The sequence below is a fragment of the Manis pentadactyla genome, chromosome 12 (genome assembly GCF_030020395.1).
Source record: "Manis pentadactyla isolate mManPen7 chromosome 12, mManPen7.hap1, whole genome shotgun sequence".
Classification (NCBI taxonomy): Eukaryota; Metazoa; Chordata; class Mammalia; order Pholidota; family Manidae; genus Manis; species Manis pentadactyla.
In genome coordinates, this window is record NC_080030.1 from 106,008,342 (window position 1) to 106,023,449 (window position 15,108).

A 15,108-nucleotide genomic window follows, 5' to 3' on the forward strand; every position below is an offset into this window, starting at 1 on the left:
GTCAGCAAAAGGCAGCAGAACTGAACAGCCAAAAGAGGTGGAAAGCATAGCTTTATTCCCAACTCAACTAGCAGGGAGGCAAAAAGGAAGAAAGCATATCTAAAGGTAACAAAGATGCAGCAAGTCATGGGAGGGGGACAGAGTGCACAGCAAGCGATGGGGGAGCTGCGCCTCCTGCCAGCCCAGGGCAACAAGAAACTAAGACTCCACCCCCCAGCGCCACGTCTCCCACAAAGGGACCACGAACCACCCCCTGCAGAGGCCAACCAAGACAAGACGAAAGTACTGGGCACCCAGGATGGGGCAGCATAGAGAAGAACATGGCATTGACAGTTTTACAGGTGCAAGGAACACGGCCCTTCCCATCTGGGAAGATGAGGAATGAAGGCAGAAAGGAAGATGGACTACTCAACGACAAAAGGATCTTTGTGCACCTGAAGAACAAAGGTGTGTCCTAGAAGTTACCAAGGAGAAAGGTGTCCAGATCAAGGCAAACAGATGACCTGTAACTTCTGGTCAGAGGAAGAAATGGGATTTCTGCAGTAGGGAAATTTTACACTCAATGTCATTAAGTAAGTTGGTTTTGTAAAGAAAAAAAAATCCATCTTCTCCATGATGCCCTTGGGAGATACAACACATCTGTGAAGGGCAGACTGCAGTCATGGCTCGGTCTTCCTCAGGTCCCTGTATCTGTGTCCCTGCGCCCTGAACAGGGTCAGACCCTATGATTTACTCTGGCCAACAGAAAGCGGTGAAGTGATGCTATGCAGCGGCAGAGCCTAGGCACCAAAGCACCTTGTGCCCCTCTGCCCTTACCCTTGGGTTTCTGCTGCACTGCCATCTGTCCAAGCCTCGGCTAGGCTGCTAGATGGTGAGTGAGTACTTGGAGCAGAGCTGAGCCCAGCAGCACCGCCCGGCCAAGCCACAGGCTCACGGGCAAAAACGAATTAGTCTAAGCCACTAAGTTCTGGGGTGATCTGTTCCACAACAGTGCTAACTGATACAACGTGCTTTGAGGAAACCTGGTGCTGCGCCAAACAACCTCTATGTAGGGTTTGGTGTCTCTTTGAAAGTCATGTGAAGTCACGTTTTTATTTCAAGGGAAAGGTGCTGCACCTTAAGTCTTAACTTACCATCACTTTTCCCATCCTGTTGAGGGTATGAGTTGTAGAACATTCCCTTCCCATCGTGCGTCCAGGCCATGCAGCTGAACTTGACTCTTTCGAGCACATCTGGAAGCTCTTTGGCACCATCAACTTTCATGAACTTGATCGTCACCCAGTCTGAGCCACTGGCACTCAGTCCATAGGCAAAATATTCGCCATCTTCACTGAACGCATAGCCTAAGGGACACAGGAGGAATCCTCAGAGAGGGAGCGCCTGGACACAGCCCCTGGCCTGGCCTGCCGCCCCCTGCCCTTGGCCTGAGCTCTCCGTCATACACGGAGGCAGAACGCAGCAACGGAAGGCCAGGAAACTGGCAGAGAGGAACTCGGCGCTGAGCCCAGGTTTACAGCGGTGAACCTTACAACCTCGGACAGGTTTCCCAACCTCTCCACGTCTGAGTTTCTTCATCAGTAAAATGAAGTTGTGAATTACATGACCACTAACATGCTTCCATTTCTAAATTTCTATAAACCCAAAAAGTGGTTCGGTTAAAAGCAGAGCTCATCTGGGACTTCCTATGAACTATCTGGGCTCATACGGGTGGGTATAGAAATGCAGAAAATAGCCTAGGACATGATGGGAAGAAAATACCCACTTTTTAATTCAACATAAATTATTTATATGTAATTAGAAAAATTTGGGGAAAAATTTAAATAAAACATTTTCATTTGAAATAAAAAGTCATATACTATTAAAATAATCTGAATGTTTACCCATATTATAATGTCCCTGTAATACCATTTTCAGAAAACTCAAAGACTGAGTCTAGGACTTGTGTCTAATTTCCCTTTTCATCCACTAGGTCCTTACATGACACACATTCCATAAAAAAGTGACTAGAATTCATTATCAGAGCAACAGTGAGACCCTTTATACCAGAGTCCTTCTGAATGAGTTATAGGATAACCTCTGTGGAAACTAAAGGAATTCCTACACTGGGTACAGACTGCACAGAACCAGTCTAGTAAATTCATTTATAACTCCAAGCTCAAACTCACGGAAGGACATTCTTACTAAGCTGGCTGGCACCTTATTTTCAATACTGATTACTTTTAATACTGATCGGATAATGGGTCACCATTTTCATACATAGCTTATTTGGTGAAAGAATGAGGGGAACCACGAAGGGACCTTTGCACAGATCTGGTGGGACGGGGCTCTTTAATTCCCACCAAATTGGTTACAGGACTTCCGTGTTCAAAGTGCTGAATTCCGTAGGGCTGAATCTACAAGGCGCTTTCTCTCCAAAACAGAAGATGCTACAGGGGAAATGCTGGCTAACTTCACCGAAAACATCTAGGATACTGATGAGATGATTCTCAGTGTACAGGTACTAAACCACAGAACCAGAGAACAGCCAGCTTCCCTACATAGAACACGTGCTTACGGCACAGAGGAGGGCTGATCACCTGGATGCGCTGCGGAGGAGGTTACGTTGGGGGCAGAGTTATGCAGGAGACACAGCAACCGAGGCAAAATATATAAAACCTGCATCTTCGTGGCACAGGCTACCATGTCATCGGACTTCTACAAGATTGTGTTCCTTTGCTTTTAATTCTAACATACTGACTAGCAATTAAGACTCTGATCAGTCCCCCCACCGCCAAGGAAACAGATCTCATAAATATTCTTTCTTGTTTTATATTTAAAGTTGGAACATTCTTTATACAGCTTCACTTACTTCCCGAAGATTTTTTTCCCAAACACAGAGAGGTCTCAGAGATGTCACAGGAAATGATGAGACTACCGGAAGATTCCAGAAGCCTCTTGAAACTAACATGGGTCCAGTGTGAATTACTCTCCCATGCTGCTTCATGCCATCAGTAGAACATGTGACTGCTCCTGTGTCCTAAATAAAAATCAGCTGTCCTGATGTCGCATGGGCCTCCATCCTGCAGTAGGGCCCACATTCTGTCTGCATTTCAAAGGGGAGGGCCTGGCCGACTTGGAGCTGCGAGTGAGGGAGGGCCCGGGATCTCCTGTGCGCCTGGCTGGGGGTCACTCACCTCGCAGCGCCACGGTGCCATCATCAGAGAGTGTGTTGGGGTCGAGGAACACTCGGGCTTCGCCCTCTAAGGAATCCTGTACATACAATACACGTTGGTTCTGCAAACCTGTATTGTAAAAATAGAAATACCTGGGGGCAGAGATGGTCTTTATTTAGCTGTGGAGTTTTCTATTCATGTAGTAGTAAAATCAAACACATAAAAAGCAAGAAGAAAAACATACAAAGGTCCCACTGCAAACAGGTCATTCCAAGGACATGGGGAATATGCTGGAAGGTCCCACCATCTCCCTGTACCTAGAGTTTGTTATCTAAATTGCTTTAGGTATTCAAATCAGTCATTGCAATTCTGCATATTTGATGAAGGAAACAAATAAAGACTGTTTTCTTTGCTTGCTAAAATTAAAACTGATACACAAATAAAGCAGTAATTTCTCCTTTTCAGTGGAGAAGAAAGGAGAATTTCTGAAATGTGATGCTGGCTCCGTCCCCTAGGCTGGCTGCTAGGGTATGGCTGGCAACTTTTCTGTCATGGGCAAGACTGCAAATGTTTTAGGCTTTGTAGGCCAATGGCCTCTGTCGCTACCACTCAGTTCTGCAGTCGCATAAAAGCAGCTGTGGATGATGTGCAAGCGAACGGACAAGTCTGGGTGCCATTTAAATTTTTATAAAACAGGCTGCAGGCAGGGTTTGGCATGTGGATCATACTTTGTTGATCCCTATATAGTTTTTTGTGACAGTGGTTCCAGACTTGAGAGAAGAATTAGACAGTACATTTAAGTGGATGTGAAAGGGAGAGGAACAAGAAAGAGTGAAGAAATAGGTGCCACCTCCTGGCCCATTTCCATTCCTGGATGGGAGAAATGCAGACGATAAAATCTTCTCAACTTGGAATAAGCCAAAGTGAATTAATTTTAGAGCCAAACGCATCTCTTGTTGTCTGTGAAACCACCTGTCTCATTATTTACTTACTAGCCATAGACAACAATAATTTCCTGCCATCTAGATTTCTTTCCAAGATGTAATGTCTCTATTAAATTTCTTAATCCTTATCTTAAGAATCTGAACAATAGACAAAAAAAATTATTCTCATAGTCAAGCATAGAAATGAGCTGACTTCCTAATGAATTCGTTTCAGAAACTGATCAATTATTTACAATTTGCGATTTAAAACTTACGAACGCATTCGCTGAGAAAAGTAAAATGAAAATGAAATGAAAGCAACTTCACATACCATTTGCCTTTCTTGAAGTGGCAGCTATACTTGGGGTAGTCATACAGTTCAGTCATTCGCTCCTTATATAAACCTCTGATAGGACACTGCTCGAGAAATGGCACCGTGATCTTGTTCTGGGCCTCCACGAAAGCCTATAGAGAAAATTTAAAAGGGCAAAGAAGTCAAAGATAAGATTTTCCCATGTGGAGCTGTTTGGTAGAAAGATAGACATGAGCAGACGGAAAGTGGAAGATAAGGTTTGAAGAGGAAGCCCCCCAGATAAGGTTCAAAGAGGAAGCTCCCCAGACTCTGTCCAGGTCCCATGTGGAGACAACAAAGGGAGGTAAGTGCCTCCCCAACCAGATCCCAAGGGGCACGATCACATCTGCCCACATCACAGCTCAGCGTGGGGAAAGGGCATGCCCACCGAGAGAGGCTGTGCAGACGAACCGGTACATCAAATAGCCCCGCTCCACTCACAGAGGAGCCTCCTAGACGGGATGCCACAGACGAGCTGCCCACCGAAAAGTTCGGGGCCTTTGTCTACCTCGACTCTGGCCCGCTCCTCCCTTGGAGGACGTCAAATAAAGCGTTAGCTCTGCTTTGCTGCTGTGTCTCTGCCTTTCCCTGCGGTGGGACAAGAACCGAGGAACACAAACTCAACCCGTTGCAGAATGTTATTCATGAATATGTATTGGTGAAAGTCTATTTTCCCCTCAATAAATACAAATAATGAATGTTTACATGGCACTAACTATGTACCAGGGATGTATGAATTCATTTAGAACTCATAGTAATTCTATGCAGAAGGTTCTTTTTTAGCGCAGCCTTACAGATGGGGAACTGAGTCTCAGAGTGGTTTATCTGCCCCACATCATACAGCTAGGAGGCAGCACAGCTGGCTTCTGGGTCTGTGCTCTTAAACACGCTGGGCTGCGGCTAAGATCACGCACTGCCAGTAAACCATAGCCTTCTTCACAGCTGGTGACCTCAAACATGTCAGAGTTAAAGAAATAAGTTGGAGATACCCACACACTGTCTTATCAGTTTTGTTTTTGAATTACTATTTTTCTTATATCTATTACCTTGCCAACTTTAGAGAACTTTGTTAAAATTTGAAACTAAGGAGTATTTTTTTAAAAATTGGAAGATGGGCAACACTGAATGTCAAGATGGGCAACACTGAATGTCAAGAATGGTTAGCAGAGGGTAAGAGAAACCTGCAGGGGTCCGGAGAACCCGGCAGGGGCCGTTTCACAACACCCTGTACCCAGGCCCTACTTGTAACTAAGCAGTTAGAAAGTATACAATGCAATGAAAACTTGGCCTCAAAACCACTCATAGCTGGCTATTCATAGGAAATGAAATAAGAATGAAGGTATCTCCTGTATATTCAATTGGAGGCTTAATCAGATGTCTATGAACAGGTAAATCGGGAGAAAACTTCAGGAAATTAACAACACAACCTATTTTGAATGGCAGACAAAAATACATTATTATCAGAATGTGCTCTAGGTGGATCTTTAAGGTCTGAGGGCACATCGTAGCTCAAAATGGTCTGCCAATGGGCTCTCCTACACAAACCGCCAACCCGGCTGGAGACCTATGATTCTGTGTTCAGAGGTAGCAGTTGTAAAATGCATTAATGTTTATAATGCACTTGAAAACGAGAGAGAATGAGTAGAAAGCATGACTACAATGATGAAACATTTTTTGCAAGAGGACCAATTCAAGAAAAAAAAAACTGTTGCGGGTCACATTTATTTCACTCAAACAGAAAACAACAGCTACGGAGTCCCACAGAAATACAGTTCCAATTGCCTGTCATGAGGGGATCGGCAAACCTCACCCGGGCCTGCTTTCCTATGGCAGTCGAACTAAAAATAGCTTTTATATTTTTTAAGAGTTGGAAAACAAAAACAAAAACCCAACAGAGACACACGTGGTTCACAGCATCTAAAATATCTAACATGTGGCTTTTACAGAAAACGTTTGCTAAACTGCACTTAGCCTCAGTAAAAAGAGTCAACGAGAAAATCGTCATTTTTTAGTTACAAAATCAGTGTATAGCTGCGAAGCCCCTCCAGGGCAGCATTTTGGAGCTCACAAACTGTGAGTGAGCACATTTCCTGATTTGGTGGCAGAAGGAAAGGCCATTCCTACTTTACAAACATGGAAATGGAGCCCCTGGGTCAAGGTCGCCAGTGAGCTAGGAACATCACCAAATTACTTTATTCCAGTCATTGTAAGAGTGACTGAGGCCTGACTCCATGACCCTGGGTGTGGTGATGAGGCAGACCCACCTGGGGGAGCAGGGAATCTGGGCCCCCTAGTTCTCCTGCCTCTGGGCTGGGCAGGCTCAGCAGGTGCAGGAGCATCAGGGAGGCCCTGACCAGGCCCCTGGCCGGTGCACATCACCTCTATGCTGGCACTGCGGCGGGAGGTGGGGCAAGTCCCAGACAAGCTCCCCGCCACTGCAGAGCTGACATTCCACTGGGGAGACGCAACACAAGCCAGAGGGCTGCAGAGGGCATCAGCGCCCAGGAGGCATGTGGCCACCCCCAGCAGCGCCCACCCCGTGCTGGTTTGATCTGCTGAGCCAAGCACCCAGTCTGGGCGGCGGGCCACACACACTGACACTGTGGCCGTCTCTGCCACAGTTCACACAAATATCAGTCCGCAGCGGTTTGCAAATTTAAAAACCAGTCATTACCACGGATCCTGGGGAGCAGGTCACTTACTTCGGAGCCTCTTCTAAGGTTTTGCATTGAGGGTGACAGGCAATAGGGAGCGGGCACGCAAAGACGGGAAGAGCATTCCAGACCCAGGGAAGTGCAGGCCCCGGGATGGAAGCACGGCAGGAGCCAGAAAGAGGAGGTCCGCGGGTCTGGAAGAGGGCACACGAGCAGAGGCCCAGGCAGACGGCGGGCAGGTGCCATCTGAATCGCCATTCAAAGGGCAAACAAGCTAGGACTGGGCAACGGGACAGTGACATAACCTGGCTTGCCTTTTAAAAAGAACTACCTTTGCTTTGGGTCAAGAAAAGGCTGCAGGGCAGCAAAGCGGACTGAGGAGGCCACTTAGAAAGGTGGGCCAGTGCCCGGCAGGAGCTGAGGCCACGGAATGCCTGGTCTCTAAAAGGCGCAGGGCCAGCCCGCAGAAATGGGCACAGCGCTCATTAGTGTGAGGACTTGACGGCTGTTCCCCAGGGGGGCCTCCCCAGGCTTCCCCCATTCCAGTTATACGAGCCCCCACTCTGAAGGCCACGCTGAGGGGCTTGGCCGGCCCCGTCCCTTCCACTGGGGGGGGCCCTCTGAGGAGGGGGCCCTGCAGACTCATTCCCCTAACCTGCTCAGTCTGTGTGTGCGTGAGGCCACGTCCAGCCCTGTCCTGGCTCTGGGAGGACCACGGTGGGCCCAAGGCCACAGGCAACCTCAGTTCCTTCTCCTTGGAAAGGGGGCACTGCTCTCCCGTCATATTTCTTGCTTTCTTCTTTTTGACATCTCCTGGTACAATCACATGGTACCACTGCTGGGACACAGTCCACCTCGGGCCACAGCAGACACTGGCTTTTCTCAATTCAAATGTTCGTGAAGCCATTAAGGAAGGCATAATAGTGCTACAATATAAGTAAATTACTCTAGGGTTATTACGGCCAATTTTGTCACCTCCCACCCACAAATGTTGGCCAATCACCCTAAATAGCAGTATTTAAGACCGCACCCTTCTAGGTCAAATATCTAGAAGCAAAACCAATCAGTGTTCCAATTCCTAAAAGTTCCAAGTTCTTTCATTACGTGCATCTTTGTAAATTTGGCAAATCCCTTTCATGGGGGTGGCGGCAAATTTTGGGGAGAGAGACTTTGTGAACTTCAGGGTTCCAAGAAATGCCAATATTTCTGATATTTTAACCAGGAAAAGACCTTCTTGGTCATTTATGGGTGTCTGGCTTCTTAGTCTAAAAATAAGAATTTGGTGAAAGGGACAAAAAGGGTTAAGGATAGAAAAAACAAAACTGGAGGAATTCCATGATGATAAAGAAGCAGGTGGGGAGAATTATATGTCTTGTTCCTCAAGGAGTTGGGCATCGCATCACACTCCAGGATATGATGAAAACAACTGCATCCTGCAAGCCCTTGGGGGCCGCTTGCAGCTGAGCCTGTAAAGAGGCTCAACAGCTTAGATTTCATAGCAGTGGATGGACCTGAACACATTTTCCAACAGGAGCTGCGCAAAACCAAGAAATCCTGCTGGCATCTCTCATTTCGCCTTACCTAGTAGAAAGCTTCCGGGAAACGCAATGCTTTAGGAGTGAAAGATGAGCATGCTATAGAGATCCGCCGTACAGCCCTGTGCCTGCAGTCACCGACGCTACTGTACACACAGCGCTTTAAGAGGGCAGAGTTCATGGTAAGTGCCCTTACCAAAATTAAAAATAATAATGGTAATAAAAAGCCAAGCTACCTGGCAAGAGGCCACTCAGCTTGCGAGCTTGGAAACCCCCCTTCCCATACTGTCTTCAGAAAGAATTTCTTCAAGCTGTCCTCTCATGTGCTGTATTTTAATCCACAAAATACCTCTAGTCCTTTGGCAAGTACAATTCTTACATATATGAATAAAAATGATGCATACTCATGAACTATTTATATATATATAAAAAACCACCACGGTTATGTAACATGGGATTAAAAAAGATGAATCAGGGACAGAGTTAAGTGCTGAAGGAGACCAGCCGAAGGGGAAACTGCTTCCAGAAAGGGCACAGACATCAACTGCCACGCTTCCCCAGTACCAGTGAAGACCGGGGCCGGTGCTGCAAGCCTGCGGGACCCAGGGCCAGGGGTGGGGGGTGCACAGTCATGCAGGAACTAGAGGCTCTGCCAAGCAGAAAGTTGGATGCGACCGCTTCAGGAAACACGCCCAGAAACTGAGCCTGTAAAGGGATGGAATAATGCACTTCGCAAGACTAATATGACGAATCCGTAGCAAGAAAAGAGAAAAGGGGGCCCCTTACTTCCCAGGATTCACCGAGCGTGCACAGATCAGTGGTGCATCAGAAAACAAAGCAAATCTTACATCCCAAGAAGGAAGAAGTTCATGCAGGCCACCACGTTGTATCCATGATGCCAGTAACCTCAGCCAAGGGAGGTGCCTTTCCCTCCTGGCCCGCAAACCCACTGCTCATTCCAAGCAGGAGAAGTATCAAATCCAATCGGTGACAGCCTGACATCCACTGGCCTTGTGTTTTAAGATTAAAACCCCAGATCCGTCTCTTCTCCCTGGGACCATCCGCTCTCAGGCAAGGAGGGTCACAGTGAGCGTCCGGCTGCATGTGATTTACAGGCCTGGTGGGGCCTTCCAGAAGCCCACTAGGTCTCCTTCCTTCTTCTCCACCTGTCCCTGCCCAGGCAAATCAACTTGTTCCCCCACTGAGCCAGGTGCTGTCCGTCAAGAGGACAGGAAGCAGAACGCCTCTTTTGTTCTCAGATCTCACTGTGAGCAGGGGGCCCCTGGGAAGCTGACCCGTTAGCCCTGCTGGGCTCAGTTCTCCAGGGTACCCCCACTGACCAGGAACTGCAGGGGCCGAGGACATTCGCACCTCAAATCCAAACCTAACTAAGAACCCGATCATGAAGAAATTAAACACATACACATTCCTTCTTGAATAATTCTTTTATCCAAGAGGGAATCCCAACGACAAGAAAAATATTTAGAAAATAAAAAAATAAGACTATGAATAAAGTTCATGAGACGTGGCAAGCACATGTGGAGGTGACACCGGTTTTCTGTTCCTTTAGGAAGTCCCACTGATGGAGAGGGGGAGGGGTGCGTGACCTCTGCTAGCCACCAGAGCACCCCACCCCTAGATCCAGGGGCGGGCCCAGGGCCAGGCAGGACCCAGGCAGGAGGAGGCTTGCTGCTCGCGGGCCTCGGCTTGTTTCCTGGCTCCCTCTCACATGGGGGTGCTGACCTGATCTAGTGCCGCAGCACTGAGTTCGGGAGTGTAACTCGAACAGGCCTGGGAGACTGTCGGTGTCTGCACACGCATGTGTTGCAGGACAGTGATCGGTGTGGTCGATGGGGAAGGCCTGGCCCAGTGGGTGCTCTGCATCCCAATAAAAGGGCTGTGTGTGCAAAGTGCCAACTGTGGCTTCAGGATGTTTGGCATTTAGCCTCTTGATCAGATTTTATCATTTCCGGGTACCAGGGGCTCACACCACTATCTGTCACATAGTGTTACTGACAGCTCTGTAGTCTAGCGATGCTAACTCCTTTCTACATTCTTTATATAAGTAAATCCTGTTCATTTCATAAGCAGTCTTTCCATCAATTCTCATCTATATACAACAGTCAAGAACCCAAGCAAAGCAACCAGAATCCTCTTTCAGGGACAGGCATGAACACTGGAAGATAGAAGTTATGTCATCTTAGGAGATCTGGAGCTATGAGCGCTGGGTGAAACCTACAGGGGCAAGACCAATCTTTCCCTACCACCTGGGAGAGGCTGCCTGAAAACAAAACAATCAGAGAAAAGCAGATGATCTAAGGAAAAAAGAGACACAGGTTTCCAGAAATACCCTGGATCAAACTGTGCCTAAAGGAACATACTTCCCGGTTGTCAATTATGTGAGCCACTCAGTTCCTTTTTTGATGTGAGCTAGTGTAAGTTAAGTTTCAGGCACCGTTAGCCAAGAGTTCTGACCAATACAGCTCTTTTAAGAGTTCTTCAGTTTGCTCAGCAAGGTGAGGTTGGTTGAAAAGGAGCAGTCTATAAAAGGAGGAATCGACCAGAAGCTTGCCAAATGCTGGTTGGCAATGCCTTTAAAAGGTATCTACACTGACAGCATCTTGCTAGTAAATGAGAATGAGTGCAATTAAAATAAACATTCAAATAGTTTTAAAGTAACAAGAGAAATTAAATTAATGAACTAAAAATTAAAAGTGAATAACTTGTAAATCCTATAACCATTTCTTTTTTTAAAAAAGAAGAAAGCATACATTTAACCAATGCTCTGACTAAACTAATCAGGGCAAGGGGAGAGACGTTACAGATACTAAAATTAGAAATGATTAAGAAATGGAAGAGGACACAAATAAATGGGAAACTATTCCATGCTCATGGATTAGAAGAATTAATATTGTTCAAATGTCCATAATTCCCAAAGCTATCCACAGATTCAATGCAATACCTGTCAAAATACCAAACAAGAATGCTAAAATTTGTATGGACCCATAAAAGACTCCAAATAGCCAAACCAATCTTGAAAAAGAACAAAGCTTGAGGTGTCATGTGCCCAGATTTCAAAGTATACAACCCAAAGCTACAGTAATCAAAGCAGTATGGTAACGGCACAAAAACAGACACACAGATCAATGGAACAGAACAGAAAGCCCAGAAATAAACTCATACTTGCATGGTCAATTAACTAAGACAAAGGAGGCAAGGATATATAATTGGGAAAAGACAGTCTCTTCAATAAATGGTGCTGAGAAAACTGGACAGCTACCTGCAAAAGAATGAAACTGGACCACTTTCTTACACCATATGCAAAAATAAACTTAAAATGGATTAAAGACTTAAATGTGTGACCTGAAACCATAAAACTCCTAGAAGAAAACATAGGCAGTAAGTTTTTTACATTGGTCTTAGCAATATTTTTTTAGACCAGTCACCTAGGCAAGGACAACAGATAAGAAAATAAATAGGGTTACATTTAACTAAAAAGCTTTTACACAGCAAGGTAAACCATCAACAAGACAAAAAGGAAACTTACTGAATGGGAGAAGATATTTGCCAACCATACATCTGATAAGGGGTTAATATCAAAATACATAAAAAACTCACATTACTCAATATGTTGAAAATCCAATTAAAAAATGGGCAGAAGACTTAGACATTTTTCCAAAGAAGACATACAGATGGCCAACAGGTACATGAAAAGATGCTCCACATCACTAATCATCAGGGAAATGCCAAGCAAAACCACAGTGAGCGATCACTCAAACCTGTCAGATTGACGACCATCAAAAAGACAGAAGCTAACAAGTGTTGGCAAGCATGTGGAGAAAAGGGAACCCTCGTACCTGTTGGCAGAAATGTAAACTGGTACAGTCACTATGGCAAACAGCATGGAGGTCCCTCAAAAAATTAAAAGTAGACCACCATACGATGCAGCAATTTCACTTCTAGGAATTTACCCAAAGGAAAAAAAAGCATGAAGGCATATGTGCACCTCTATCGTCATGGCAGCATTTTCCAATAGGCAACATATGGAAGCAACCTAAGTGTCCGTCAACAGATGAATGGATAAAGAAGAGGTGGTGTATAGACATTGACATGGAATATGACTCGGCTGTAGAAAGAACGAAATCTTACCATTTGCAACAACATGGATGGGCCTAGAGGGTATTACACCAAGTGAAGTAAGTCAGAGAAACACAAAAACCATAGGATTTCACTTACATGTGTAATCTAAAAAACAAAACAAAAGCAAGACTCAGCTACAAGTAACCAACTGTTGGTTACCAGAGTGGGGAAGAACTGGGTGGGCGGGTGGGGGGGCAGACAAAACAGGTAAAGGGGATCAAACTTCCAGTTAAAAGATAAGTAGGTCATGGGGATGTGATGCACACCACAGGGAATGCACTCCGTAATATTGTTAACAACTTTGTATGCTGACAGATGGGAACTAGGTTTTTCATGAGCATCATTCCATAACGTACAAAAATATCAAATCATGATGAGGAACACCTGAAACTAGTCCTAGCCTCCACTCAAGATGTGGCTCAGCCTCCTTTCAGCATGACCTCCGGTAACTCGAGGTTATGTGGTTTGTCCACCTCCCATCGCTGGTCTTACTAGACTTGAATGTGAATTCCATGCCAGCATGGGCCACGTCCGTCTTCATTTTGACAGCGTACCCCTTCCCTCACCCCAGTTTTACCTAATGCTTGGCACTGTGGGCATACAGGTAAACTGAGGCCAAGAGAGAACAGACAGGGAAAGGGGAAGGAGCAAGCACAGGCATGTGGGGTAGAGGCAGCCCCCATTCCCCTCCCTTCTAGCTGAAGGTAACTCCAGGCAGCTGTCCTAACTCCAGAGGCCGAAGGGTGTGCACACACCTGGAGCCAGGCCTATCGGAACTCCATCTCCTGGCGCACGGCCACTTCTTCAAGTGACGGAGGGCTGCATAATGAGAACTCACCGATGCCATCAGCAGCACAGGGTGAGAAGTGGAGATCCCGCCCTGAAGCCCAAACTACCTTGTTCTCACCTGCTGCAAGCTGGCCTCATACCCTTCCCACAAATGCCCTATTTGCCTCACTTGGCCAGAGTCCGTTTCTGCTGCTTGCATCAAAACTGTAGTTACAGAAGACAGGAGAGAGGAGACAGAAAAAGAAGCAAGCAGTGCCTGGAGGAAAGGATGGCCCGGGACCGGCAACTTGCTCCCACGTTTGATGATTATCCCATTCATGGATCAGAGGGGGTTGTTCCCCTACATACCCCTGTGGATTTAGGAGAATGTTTTATAAACTCTAATAAGGCTACATGTTTCTGTAGGCAGTGGTGAGACACCGAAGACCCGAGAAGCTGTGGAGACTGAGGCAATATGTGGTAATATATTTACCTGAAGCATTTCCTGTTTCCATTAGAGGAGGAATGATGTAGGCGTAATTATCAATACACATCCCTACAACAAACACTAATGATGGGGCGAAAAGGTGTTTCACAGGCTGCCTTTGCCAACGGGGTTCACAAGGTACCAATTACAAGGGGCACTGCCAAATCGCTTTAAGGTAATCTGTGGCCTAGTTTCATCATCATTCTTTACACAATGAAGCCACACTTAGGAGTCACAATTCCACTGTGGGGAAAAATGCTCCAATAGTATCTTTTTCTAAATAGGAAAATCCTACTTAGTTGTGTCCTAGGTTCCCAGGCTTCACACCCTGCAAAAGGGAAGCTTATAGCAGGTGTGAGGAGCTACCTGCTTATTAATAAAGTCCTTGAGAAGAAGACCTATGCTATGTATTCTCTTGTCCCTTCTGAAAGAAATGGTCATTTTATTTTTCAGAAGGAATGAACATAAACAAAAACAAGTTTTTGTGATGTGTTGCTGGTCCCTAGTAGAGCTCTGTCCCGATCCACAAAGGAAATGGAGATTTGTCACTTTCCTGTTGCCCAGGGAAAAAGCGCTGGTCATTCGTTAGCTATGCCGCTGACACTCTACGTGTGGTTACCTCCCGCGCCAAGGCCCAGGGCAGGGTCTGTGGAAACTGGACTTGAGGATTAGTGACCATTAAGGCAGTCATCCGAGGAGAGCCGGCAACTCTTCCTTCCTCTGTATCTGCCCTTCCGTAAGTCGGTAACACCTTCTGGAATGCTCAACCACCAGGTGGAAGCCACAGGCAGGGAGTAAGATGGGGCGCCAGGCTTCTCCCTGCACCACCCCTGGGGCGGCGAAACCGAGCCCAGGGACGAAAAGACAAGAATTCATCCCGATCAGGAAGGGGAGCAGACAGCGCAGTGCTTAGGTGAAGAATCTTCCTCTAGCGCCCAGTGACCTGACAGCCAGGCGGCTGCTTGGTGATGAAACAAGGCAGCAAACTCCGAGGGCCCGGGAGCCGGCGCGGGGCCCCAGCGGGGCCGGTACAGTCCCCTGGCCAGCACACAGCAGCCTCCACGATTCCCCGACACGTGGTCCACCTGCGCAGTGAA

General features: G+C 46.5%; 1 protein-coding gene across 2 annotated transcripts in view; it reads right to left on the reverse strand.

The window, feature by feature from the left end:
• The window catches only part of PREP (prolyl endopeptidase), a 109,412-nt gene that overhangs the window by 84,026 nt on the left and 10,278 nt on the right, over positions 1-15,108 (reverse strand). For both annotated transcript variants that reach the window (XM_057489454.1, XM_036902866.2), the window contains exons 3-5: positions 4,407-4,540; positions 3,174-3,304; positions 1,134-1,343 (exon numbers count right to left, since the gene is read on the reverse strand). In XM_057489454.1, coding sequence (XP_057345437.1) covers positions 1,134-1,343; positions 3,174-3,304; positions 4,407-4,540 — 475 coding nt within the window. The remainder of the gene's footprint in view (positions 1-1,133; positions 1,344-3,173; positions 3,305-4,406; positions 4,541-15,108) is intronic.